Consider the following 12558-nt stretch of genomic DNA (forward strand, 5'->3'; position numbering starts at 1 on the left):
CTTGTGCAATAACCCAATTGCCCTGGGTGACTCCTGAGGTCACTCAGACAGTAGTGCCTGGTATCACACTGCTGACTCTGTGTTTGGGGTTCCCAGCAGCACTTCATCTGTTTATAAAATGGGGATAATGCTGTACTGAGGTCTGTATTACCAGAACCAGCAGAGGAAACATCAGATAGCAGTAAAACAGACATGTGAGATTGTGGGGTGTCACCAGGATTTTATACTCTGCTCCTTGCTGGATTGAGCTTCTTCCCTGGTGCTGTACCTGACAGCACATGTGCATTCTGATGTCCATAAATACCTGTTGCTGTATGCAGCCTTACAGTGCACAAATGAGGAGGGGGAGCTATTTTTATGCAGCCTCACAGCACACAAATGAGGAGGGGGAGCTATTTTATGACCAGGAAATATCTTTGTGCTAACATGATTTCAGTTGCAAGATACCAGTGGAAAAAGAAGGGGGTGTGACCCCAACAGATACCAGATGGGAACTTCCACCTTGCCCACAGGCACAAACAGTCCAAGCCCCTCCAGCTGGAGGCAGGGCACAGGGAGAACAGTCAGTCCTCACCTGCAGCTCTGGTTCTCCTTGGCTAGCAAAAATGTGGAGTTTTTTATAAAGGTTTCCATGGCTCATTCACTGAAGCTTCAGTTTTAGTATGACTAAAAGAATTTTTGCAGTATAGCTGCACTGGACCATGCTCAGTTGCCCCAACCAAGGGCACCAATCATGGTGCAGTCAGAGACAGGCTGTGTCCCAAAGAGCTTCATGTAAGGAATGGCCAGGATTGGGTTTTTACATGTGCAGGAAGGATCTGATGGGACCAGGACATCAGCAGGGCAGGAGGCAGCCCCACCACTCGTTTGCAATGCAATTCCCAACCAGCTGAGTTAGAGGCCAGCCTCCATCCACAGCTCAGGCAGAGTCACACTCCAAAGGCAATTCTGACCATTTAACTGGAATCGTGCTCCAAAGAAGGAAGTTGGTTTATGCAGGTGGGACTTAACCAAGCCACCATGGCAGTAACAAAACCCTGTGTAACTGGAGTCCTCAGTCTCTGAACCACTGCTCTTCTTCCTTGCCAGAAACCAAGCAGTGAGCCAAGGACTCCTCTGGAAGTGCAGCACCACTGCTCTGTGACCTTGGTCCCTGTCCAGAGACTTTCAGCAGAATCACCTGCACGTGTGAAACTATAATTAGAGATCAAATCAGCAAGAACAGATGCTAAACATTTCCTCAATGAGGCACAGCCACAACAAATGAAACTACTTGCAGAAAAATGGTCCCCAACCTCCATCTGCCCATCTTCCAGTCCAGCAAGGACTACAGTTTTCACGAGCTCCTACAGGGAAAGGTAAAAAGGAACAACAATATGACTTTTGTAAAAAAATCTGCAGTGTTTATTGCTGCCTCTGATAAGATTTAGCTGCCCTAGGCCATGAAAGAAGACAGGACTGGCAAAGAGGGGAGCAGTAAGGTATGAAAAGCAGAAAACCAGGCTGGAGCTAAGTCTTAGTAAGGAAAACCAAAGATCCAAACATAGGAATTTTAAAAAGAGACCAAGCATGGCATAAAATGAACAACATATTGGGAAACAAATGTTAGGACTGTTTTCAAAGATTCCCTTCCTAAACATTATATTTGGCATCTCAGCTAGTGATAGGAAGCTGCTCTGTGGAAAATTAGTTGGAATTTGGGAAGATGGGACTTGAAAACATGAAGCAAAGCCCTGGTTGCTATAAAGCACACTGAGGGTTTTCTATGATCATAATTTACACAGCCTACAGAATTAATACCCTCATGATTCATTTCATTCCCACAGATGGTAGCTGGCATGGTCTTTAAATGAAATTCATTTCTTAAACACAACTGAATTCAAAAATAGAAGATTTAAGAGAAATGTCCTGAATAGAAAATGCTTCAAAAAAGATCAAATTGTCTATGCGTGCAAGATAACATCCCTATATCAAACTTCTGAAAAGCAGTGAATGCATCTGAAGAAGTTTAAAAGCATTAAAAATTCTTTTCCTTCTCTTACTACATCCTTCAGGCATACTCTTCTGAGCATCACCAGCACAAGAAGACTTGACACGTGGATCTTCCAAGGCATGGAGCACTGAAATTGAACTCAAAGGGACTGAAATGCCTCAATGCTTTCTGGACTCTAGGAGCGAGGGTTCATTGGCTTAATTGGGAATTAAGGACCATCAACAAGAGTTTGCTCAGCACCTGGGAGGACAAGGATCAGAGCCTGGACAATCAAGGCCACGTTTCTTCCCTCCTGAAGATGCTGCCAGAGCTGTCAGGCTCCTCTGTAAGGATGAGATGAGCCTGGAAGATGATGCTCTCAATCAGACCCTGCCTTGTAGGGCCTCCCTTGCTGGCTCCAGCAGTTACATCCTCCTGTGGCCATCCAGTCCTGCCTTCTTCAGTAACTCAGCTTTTTAATGATGTGCATCCAGCAGACCAAGATTATGGTCTAATCAAAATCTAATCCAAGTAGAGTGTTACTATATTTTTAAAGAATCTGGACAAGCCAAGGATCTGGTCTCCTTTCTGTTTCTTTTTCCCTGACAGCTCTAAGGATTCCAGTAAGATGGCTTAGGAAAGCTTGCCATTTCCTTTCCAATTTTAACAGCTACTCCTGAACAAAACCCCACTGTTGGGAAAAAGGACTTCCTCCCCATAGCAACGATGGGGCACTGCACACAAAGAAGCACCTAGCAGTTTAGTTCACATTTTTTAATAACATGGCACAATTTACATTACACAAGTCTTCGCTGAGGAGGAAACATGCTGAAGATTGAGAGCCGCTTCACTTTTCTGTTCACATAGGATCTAGAAAGGACTTTATTACATACAGGATAAACAGCAAAAAGGTTTGTATATAACAATCTCTTTACAATACTGAAAGCTACCACTACGGTTCCAGTGTACATATTCCTCAGGGTTGGGACTTTTTTGTATTTTTCCTTTTGTTTGTAGAAAAAAGAAAAAAAAAGAAAAAAAAAGAAACACTGCACAACATCTGGAGTTCACAAAAATCTGAAGCTCACAACTAAACCTTCAGTTGACTACTAAAATAGATCTCTGATCATTAGAAACAACTGTTTGTAGTTAACTTTTTTCTTTTTTTTCTTTTTTTTTGCCAAAACAGGGTAACAACTTCAGATAGCACTTTAATACACTAGAAGACCAATGGAACTAATTTTATTTCATACATATATTTTACAGTCCAGTAGACAAGATATTGAATTCTCTCTGATAAAGTCATATTCTCTCCAAATATTTAGACAAGAAACGTAACACATTATAAAAAAGTGTGTTATGAAAAGACAGATTTCAGAAGATTGATGCATATTTTTAAAAAGGACCGTGTTCTTCAGGTTATTTCCTGTCTTCTATGATTAGGGAACAACAAGGCTGACCTGTTAGCTATTCACAGACTTTATTACCAACTGAAATACAATAAATTCCATTATGAAATCTGCAATGGAGTTCATTAATTAGACTACCGATCCACAGTGAAAACATATCCATCATTTAGAAAAGTATTCACTTTCTTGTAGGATTTGTTTCAATATAGTTAAAAATCACTTAACACAAAAAAATGTGTGTACAGATAAAAATGACACACTGGCAATAAAACCAGACATGAATGGCTATAAGCAGATGTTCTCCCCAAAATAAATTTGACATGTTAAGTGACAAAAGTTCTGGAAAATCTCCAGCACTCCATTATTACCATTTAACCCAGATTAATATGACTGAAACCCAATCTGCCATGACTCCATATCAGTGATCACAGAGCACTAATCCTGACACCATCCAAGGGACACACGAGTTACAGTGACCTCAGCAGCCTGATGCAAGGGTTCACACAGAAAACTACACCTCTGAAGGGCTGTTTCTTCATCAAAACAAGAGAAGTAGGCTTCCATTAGAAATGAGCTTGTTCAGGGAAAATATGACTTTAATTATGTTGTGTGTTGAAAAGGCTCCTTTGAGTTATAAAGGCTTTTGTGAAAAGCCTTAAAATTCATTGCATAGTTGAAGGGGTTTAGCTGTCTATAACAATATAAGTAACACAGCATAAGCAGACTGTGTTGATCAATATTAAGTTTGCAAATAGCACAGTTTAAGAAGTATTAATGTATTATGTTACTTAATTTTATCTATTTACATTTGTACAAAGTAAAGCTTTCATCTTACCCTTTTTGCATATATGAACCATTAATCCATGAAGCAATCTTTTTACATAAATATCTACAATTGACTTCACTTCTGGTTTGAAAGAGCTTTGTAGGGTTGACATTGGTGGTGGCTCGTTTCTAGTCAAATCACTCAGACTGATGTCTTGTTCTTCAGTTCAAATTTTGAAATTTTTTAAGCTAGAAATAAAATAGAGTAGGAGACACGAGGAACATATGGAACATCGGCTAAAAGATCTGGAAAATTTCAACATATAATATACAAAAAAAATCATTTCAAAATCTTTGCACTCAGGTCTATACATATTGTACAGTGGGTCACATCCCCAGTCTGTATCAACGACTAGTAAGAAGGTCTTTATATTATGTTCATTTACAAGGTTTTTGTCCCTCTTGCTCTGGTTTTCACTGAGTCTCGCTCTGCTTATCGAGCTTCGATGTCCTTGAGGGTGTGAGAGGGAGGCCTCTCTCTCATCTCTGTGGACAGAGGAGTAGTCCTTCTGGGAGAGCCGGGCCGCGGGCCCAGCGTGGAGATAAGAGGCGGCGGGGCACTGAGAGCTGCTGTGGGGGGAGTTTTATTGAGGAGGCCGTTCTGGTGTCCCGTGGGGGGACTGACGCGGGGGTAGTGCATGCTGGGCAGTCCTGGCGTGAGCAGGCCGGGGTGGGGCAGGTGCCCGTCCAGGGCGGCGGGGTGCACCGAGTGCAGGCGCGCGTGCTCGTAGTCCTCGCGGAGCATGTGCAGCCGCTCCCGCTCGTCCAGGTGCGCGCCCCGCTCGTGCTCCCGGCGCGGGTCCACGGACAGAGGGTGGTGGTGGTGGTGGTGGTGGTTGTAGTCGTGAGGTTCCCGATCCCTGAATGACCTGTCTGCTTCGTACAACCTTGGCGTAGAGAGGCGATGGAGGGGGTCATTTCTTAGCAAAAAGTCTCTGCCCAGGGGGTCTCTCCGATGAATATCCAGCTCTCTGTAGGGATCTCTCAAGGGATCTCTCATTGGATCCCAGTGGAAAGAAGGATAGGGGAAACGTTCTCCACCAGGAATTGGGCTAATTCCCATAAAAGGGGTCATCATGCGAGTCCTGTCCAGGCCACTGATGCTGTTCATGTGATGTATACCAGTCACACCTACAGTCATGGGCATAGACACTAAAGGACTTGGGTGGACGTTGGATGTGGATATAGGTGGCGGCTGATCAGATGACCTATGAGTCTGAGGTCCCTCAGGCTGAACATCATGGTCTTCCTTTCGCTCTTCCTTCACCTTGACTTCGTTGCTTTTCTTCGGGTTATCGTACGCCGGCTCGTTCTTCCTGTCGGCCTCGCGGTTGGAAGTGCTGTTGGGCCGGGTGCTCTCCACAACGGGGGGCCTGGCATAGGGGGAAGGAACCCTGGGCATTTGCTTCGACTCTTCCACCACTCGGCTTTCATGGCTCAGGCCTTCTTTCTCCGAAACGTAGCTGTCCTTCACCTTGTGCTCTTCAACATTAATCTCCTTCCGAGATTCGGAGTGATCCCTCTCTCGTTCTTTGGGTTTCTCTTTTTCTCGAACCTCGGGATTCAGATGGCTCCTGATCTGCTCACTTGAGCTGCGGTTATGTCCGAGGGAGTTTACTGGATGGATAGGTGCTGGCGAAGGATGGCTGGAGTGTCTTTTCTCAATGCTCTCCCTACAAGAAAGAGAAGTGTGAAATGAAGGCATGAGAAGCTCTGCAAAGAAAACAAAGCATCAGAGTGTCTGGCTTTCTACTCGTGGCTTTGCAGAGAGCTGGTGACGTGCACCAGTAAATGCTCTGTGCCTGTGGCACACCAGAACTCCAGAAGAACATCCCATCTCTAAACTTGGCCTACTCTGTTATCTCATCCGAGCAGCTGCAGATCTCCAAAGCTGCTCTGTGAAGAATCTGACTGAGATCTCAAACACTGAACTCCACACAAGGCTCCCATGGGAATCTAGCTCTAGGACATGTATTGCAAATATTTTAAATGTTTGCAAAGAAGAGAGAGAAAAGTAAAAACATACTCATTTCATCCAAAAAGTGAGGGAATTAAATACAAATTACATGGTTAATAGTATCCTACCTACTTCTTCTATTAAGAATACATTTGGGAAAATAGATTACTATTTTTCAAATGGCTTTTAAAAACATTTCCAGACCTATGTACACTACTAATTTCTCTCCTCTATTCTTTTCCAATGTCTAGCCTTTCAATTTACTTTTTGCAATTCCATTTACTTCAAGCTGAGGCAAAATCCTTTTGAGTACCACCAGTGCTGATGGTGTCAACCCAGCCCTCTGAGAGAAGGTAATTCCCTGAGTGTGCAGTGACCCTCAGTGCAGGTGTTTAACAGAGCTGCCCATCACAGAGAGTTTGACCTCCTCAGCAGAGATAAATCTGCTCTGATTGTCCATCCTTCACACTGGCTCTGAAAACATCTTATCTGGAGTCAGCTGCTCCTCAGATGACCAACCCTTCCCATGTCTAGGTTAAAACAAACTGAGCAGGACAGGGCCAATGCTACAAAGTCAGAAAATACTCTGAATTAATTCCATCTTTCAAACCTAATTATGGTGCACAAAAGTTTGGAGGATTATTTTCTGGCAGTGAACAAAAATCTAAATATGGAAATGGGTTCCACACCAATTATTTTCAGGAAGTAATGTTGACCAGGAGTTGTTTTGGGCAATGCTAAGTGAAAAAGCTCTCCCATTTAAAACTAATCAAATTCACAAGGTGAATCTAATCCCTCAGTTCCAATGATTTTAACCTCTTAGTAATTTCAATTGACCTCTGAGTTGGAATCTCTCCATAAGGACAGCTCTACATATTCAGTGCTGGACATGTGCTGTTTGCTGAGCATGGAAATTCTGTTCCATGTAGGATAAGGGACAGTGTGCTGTTAAAGGCAACAATTATTTATGGCCAGAAACTAAAACCCAGGAAGTACCAACTCAACATAAGAAAGAACTTTCCATTGAGGTGGCAGAGCACTGGAACAGGATGCCCAGGGAGGTCTCTCTGAAGACAAACCCACCTGGCACATTCCTGTGTCACCTGCTGTGGGTGGCCCTGCCTCTGCAGGGAGTTGGAGTGGATGATCTCCAGAGGTCCCTTCCAACCCCAGCTATTCTGGGATTCTGTGGGAAGGGTAAGCAGTGAGGGCTCCCCTCAGCTGACATGGTGTCTCTCTGGGTGCTGGTGTCACCAGCAGGTGACACTCTGGGCAGGATAAGCAGTACTGGCTGCTGAAGGGCAGCTCAGAGGGTGACTCCACAGTGAACATTTGCTCCTTCACCTGTACAATTTCTGCCATCTACTTCTTTTGCTGAGCTGTGTAAGATTTGTAGCTCTAGGTACTTCTGGACAGTGAAACTGCAGCAAATGCAGAAAAAATGCCTGGGAGAACGAAACTCTCATTCTAATGTCACCAGGTACATTTTTTGGTGTGTCTAGACTGAACTGTTGAAACTGTCATTTCATGGGCCATGTCTGGCAGACCTCCAAAGTCCAGAAAACACTTGGAAGACAGAGCATCTGATACCAGCCCTGCCTGGTCTGCACTGTCCAGCACTTCTCTGCTTGGGATCAGGAGCTGCCTTCATTCAATGGGACCTGAACAGTCTGGAAATCACATCCTGGCTCTAATTTCCTTCCATCTGCTTTCCACCAAGAGTTGAGGCCTTTAACAGCATCCACATCTGGACACAGGGAAATGAAGTCAAGGCCCTCCAGTGAAGGATTCTCAACATGAAGGTTCAATTCCTTTACTTTGCTGGGAAAACACTGGCTTGTGGGCTCTGCAATGCCTAATCTTTTATTTATTTTGCTTATGGGACTAGTTTAGAGGGTACCCTTAATTGTTTTATTTCCCTAGGAAAGCTCATTCAGTCCTTTTGTTGCTATTTAATCAATTTTCCATATAATTGATGTACTTTAAATGACACATAAAATTTAGAAAAAATAACAGCTGTTTTCTGTAATTAAGGAGAAATACATGTGCAACCAAAATGACAAATTCCTTTGCCAATGTCATTGTATTCAATGACAGTGTTGGTAACATCTCAAGAGGCTCCTGATTATCCAGCTCATTTAAGTGAGCTGCACATAGTCCAGTGGACAGAGAAGGAATAACTTTTTAATCCTCACATTTGTCAAGAGCTCCTGAGGTTGATAACATGAGAACAGCTCTAAGCCACTGCCTCCACAAAGAAGAAACTTAAAATCACATTATCCAACGAACTTATTACCAAGTAAGAGAACTTCTGAGGCTGTGTGCTACACTGAAAAATACTGAATTTCTTATGCTGAGGTGTGTGCCTCACTTATATTGATTGAAACATCAACAGATTCTTGGTTGGTTTGGTTTCATGCTTTAGGATTGCAGACCCTTAAATGCCATTGTGATTATACTGGAAGTGTTCAGTGACATCTTTTAAACAAAATACCACTGAGAAGGAACAAATCCTGCTTTTCACATTTCCTATTTTTAATTTTTTTTCCCTAATGTTGGCCTGGAATAAAAGAGTCTTTAAGAAAACCCCTCCACACCTGCAATCAATCACAGAGTCCCAGAACACCCTGAGCTGGAAGGGACATGCAATGTTGCAGGAGCCATCAGGGCTCTGCAGTGCCACTCCCAGCCAGGACAGGGTCACTGCTGCAGTTCTGCACTCTGGGCTGTCTGAGGATTCACCTCTCCCAGTCTGCCTGCCAGGGGCTGTGGTGCACAGGACATGAAGCTGATCCAGGAGGAGCCACCAGGGATCTCCACTCCACAACCTTAGCTGGGGAGCTCCAGTTGAGCTCAATGCTTTTGGCTGCCTGGGCCATTCCTGGGTTGGTAAGGTTAGACCCTTGATGACCAGGTGATTTTAAGATGAAATCAAACCTCTGGGTGTGATTCCCAGCTCTTCCTGCTTGGGCAAATTAAATTCAAATAGATAACAGAGCTTGGGACCTCAACTAGAAAGCTCTGTGCTCACCCCACTGGGTGCCCCTGGTGAGGAGGAGGAGGAAGGAGAGGCTCTCAACTCCTCAGACATTCTCTGCACACGGAGCACAGCTCTGGGAAGGGATTCTCAGCCTTCCTCACACAGCCCACAGTGTGAACATGCTGCAAAGTGCCACATCCCAGCCCACAGAGCTGGGCACACAGCAGCACTGCAGGGGTGAAACCAGGACTGCACTCACTGCAAGCTGGAACTGTGCACAAGTGTGAGGGATGGATGATGCTTACTGCTAAGCTCTCAAATTACTGAAAAGAAATATGTTCTGAGCTATGATATGGAGTTCAGGCAATGCCAAAGCAGCTTGCAATGAATGTTTTCAGTAAGGGATTTTCTTCAGCAGAACACTTCATGAGAAAACAACAAAACAGCAACCAAAATAATCAAATAATTCCACAGACTACCCAGATCTTAGTAACTAAAATGCTTTGCCATTCAAGCCAGTAAAGTTACTCACATGCTTAAGCCTTTTGCAGGACAGAAAACCCAATTTGTAACAGCAATTTCTTTTAAAGCATTAACATCAGACATGAAAATAATGAAGCTATGCTACCAAACAGAAAATATTCCAAATGGAAAATGTAGGTGAAAAGATCTGAAGTTCGCCTTTCTTTTAGAACAATGTAGAAAAGCTCTTCCATGTAGTTTTAGAATATCTAATGTGTTAGCATAACTTCTTTTAGAAAAGGCTACTAATGCATATCTTTGGGTTAGTGACAGAGATGTCAGAAAAGCACATCTCCTAAATATTCTTTTAGATTAAAATATTAGAAACAAATAGCCATTATGTAGTAAAGTAATGTGCAAACTTAACAGGAAAGCCATCAAGCCACAACTGAAAAAGCTGAAATCAGCCTCTCTACAGTTTTCAAGGAAGGCATGACACTTGCTGAATGGCAAACTCTTATAAATTTGGTACGTCAATGTTAAGAGGAATTTTTACTGCGTTAACTGAATAATGGGAACAGTCCTGACAAAAAATAAATATTGACCAGGTTTTACTTTCCATTAACCTTTCCCAGCCTGGACATGTAAGCATGCAAGTCCATGTAAAACACTGAATAGAAAGGTGTTGGAAGGTGTGTTAACAGCAGTGCAAGTGTAGGGGCTTCTTTGAGGGGAAGGAAGGTGCTTTGCATGAACTGCATGCTCTGAAGCTTGCTATGGTTTTGGCACGTGACATTCCTGGTGCATTTTAGTCTTCTCATCTCACACTTTTAGCACTGGTCCGTCTGGTCAGGCTGTTTATTGAGGAGGGAGAAAGTGTTTTGCAGACAAGGTCTGATTTACAAAGTTATTTAAGTATTTGAAGGTGGACATAAGCATCTGATAGACCTCAGGATACTTTCCTCCATGCTGTCAGGCACTATCTCCACGTTAACCCTTCAAGAGACCTACGACAATGGGACCCACAAGGTAAGAGTGGGTGGGTCTGATTCTATTCCCACTTGGCACCGCATGAACTGGGCTCCAGCAAAGCTCCTTCAGGCGAAGTGTGAGGTGCAAGTGGGAAGAGAACCCCTGCAGAGGGGAACACCTGAGCTGCAAACCTGCCTCTTGCGTGGTGCCACCCTGGGGACAGCTCCAGGCGTGCCTCTGGTGAAGCTCTGCCTTCACAACGTGCCAGGCTGGGGAGGGTTAAAAGCGGAACGGAGCCCCAAGCTTTGAACTAGACAAATTCTTGGAAGTGTTCTTTCGTACCTTTCTTTGTCATCTTTACTAACAGATGAGTCTCGTTTATCTACATCTCTATCTCTGTCATGAGCTGCAGCAGATGAACTGCGCTCCAGCTCTCCTGGCTTCAGCCAGGGCGGAGGGGTCGGGAACGAAGGAGGAGTTCGGTGCAGTCGGTTCCAGGGCTCGTGAGGGTTGCTAAAGCTCTGCATACTGGGGCCATCCTTGTGGCCGAACATTGAGTTGGGTGCTGAAATGGTGAAGTGGAAAACAAAAAGGTTTAAGAAAAAGGTATGCTCTAGTGAAGGTACTTACCAAAACAACTTTTACAGCACTCAGAGTTAAAATGAATACATATTATTGGGAGCTGGAAAAGGAAAGGAAATTAACAGAGATTCATTAGAGGGTCTCATTCCTAAAAATGGGCAGGCATCTGACAGCTCTTTTAATTGGAAAGGGAAATGCTGTGGATAAAATTGACAAGGGATGAAGGAGTAAGATAAAAGTGACAATGACCCTTATTCCAAATGTTTTGGAGACATCAGGAAATGACTGTTATAGGGACTATAAATAATGGAACTTGTTGCATTTGATCCTGAACCAAAATAAAATAATATGTGAACAAACTCATGCCAGATTTGAAGTATGAAGAAAGAGAGTGACTTTTAAAAGGATGATTTTCTGTGACTGGCTAAATTTAGAAAAATGTTGATGAACCTGGACTAGTAAATGCAGGTTAGTGATCTTTTCCAGGCACATGGCCTGAATTACTGGTGAGAAAGGAAAAAAAAAAGTCTCCATCCACAGCTCCCCAGCTGCACACATTATTTACATCTGAACATGCAACAAAACTGTGGAAAATTTCACACTCAAAGGCTCTATTTTTTTTTAAATGAACAATGTAATGGTAACATGTAGCACCAGGATGAACCCAAACTATTAAGTAATTAACAAAAACCAATTTACTGACAACTGGAAAAGGCTGCTTTCCAAATTCCCATCTTTTAGTGGTAGGTGATGTAACCAACCAGTACAAAAGAGAGCCAAGTGGCCCTGGCAGGCTGCAGAGCAGGGAGGGCCATGGCCCAGGTACTCACTGACTGTGGGGTTCCCGAGCCCCCCGAAGGCGTTGCTGCCCACGGCGGTGAGGCCGCTGAACGACGCCGGCCGGTTGAAGGGCTCTGCAAACCAACACAGAGAGCTGAAACCCCTGGGGCTGCAGCTCCCCCCCAGCACCCTCAGGCTGCAGCTCCCACCCTGCACCCCTGTGGCACCCCCTGCACCCCAGCTGTGCCCAGCTGTGCTGGAACATTCTCCCCCCACACACAGCAGGGTTCTGAGGGGCTGGGACACAAAACATTGGCTTTGTTCCTGGCCATACCCATGGCATCATCTACTAAAAAAAATCCCTCTTAAAGAAAATCAATATGTTAAAATGGACATGATATGTGACAGAACATCATTTATGAAAAATCCTTTCTTTAGGATTTTTTCCTCCTGAGCAGCTGAGAGGCCTCAGGAACAAAATGTAAACATTGATTATCTGCTGCTGTGGAATGCAACAGGTGCATCTGTGATTGGTCTCATGTGTTGTTTCTAATTAATGGCCAATCACAGTCAGCTGGCTTGGACTCTCTCTGAGCCACAAGCCTTTGTTATCATTCTT

The 12558-nt window shown here is 43.9% G+C and overlaps 1 protein-coding gene across 3 annotated transcripts in view; it reads right to left on the reverse strand.

Moving 5' to 3' along the window:
• Positions 1–2836: 2836 nt before the first annotated feature.
• AUTS2 (activator of transcription and developmental regulator AUTS2) overlaps positions 2837–12558 on the reverse strand; it is a 796934-nt gene continuing 787212 nt past the window's right edge. For all 3 annotated transcript variants that reach the window (XM_054287135.1, XM_054287134.1, XM_054287133.1), the window contains 3 exons: positions 11990–12073; positions 10920–11142; positions 2837–5879 (listed from right to left, as the gene is read on the reverse strand). In XM_054287135.1, the coding sequence (XP_054143110.1) occupies positions 4640–5879; positions 10920–11142; positions 11990–12073 (1547 nt within the window). In that variant the 3' untranslated portion in view covers positions 2837–4639. The remainder of the gene's footprint in view (positions 5880–10919; positions 11143–11989; positions 12074–12558) is intronic.

Source organism: Melozone crissalis, unplaced genomic scaffold (genome assembly GCF_028551555.1).
Source record: "Melozone crissalis strain CALT ecotype California unplaced genomic scaffold, PUWL_Pcris_2 ptg000057l_1, whole genome shotgun sequence".
Lineage (NCBI taxonomy): Eukaryota > Metazoa > Chordata > Aves > Passeriformes > Passerellidae > Melozone > Melozone crissalis.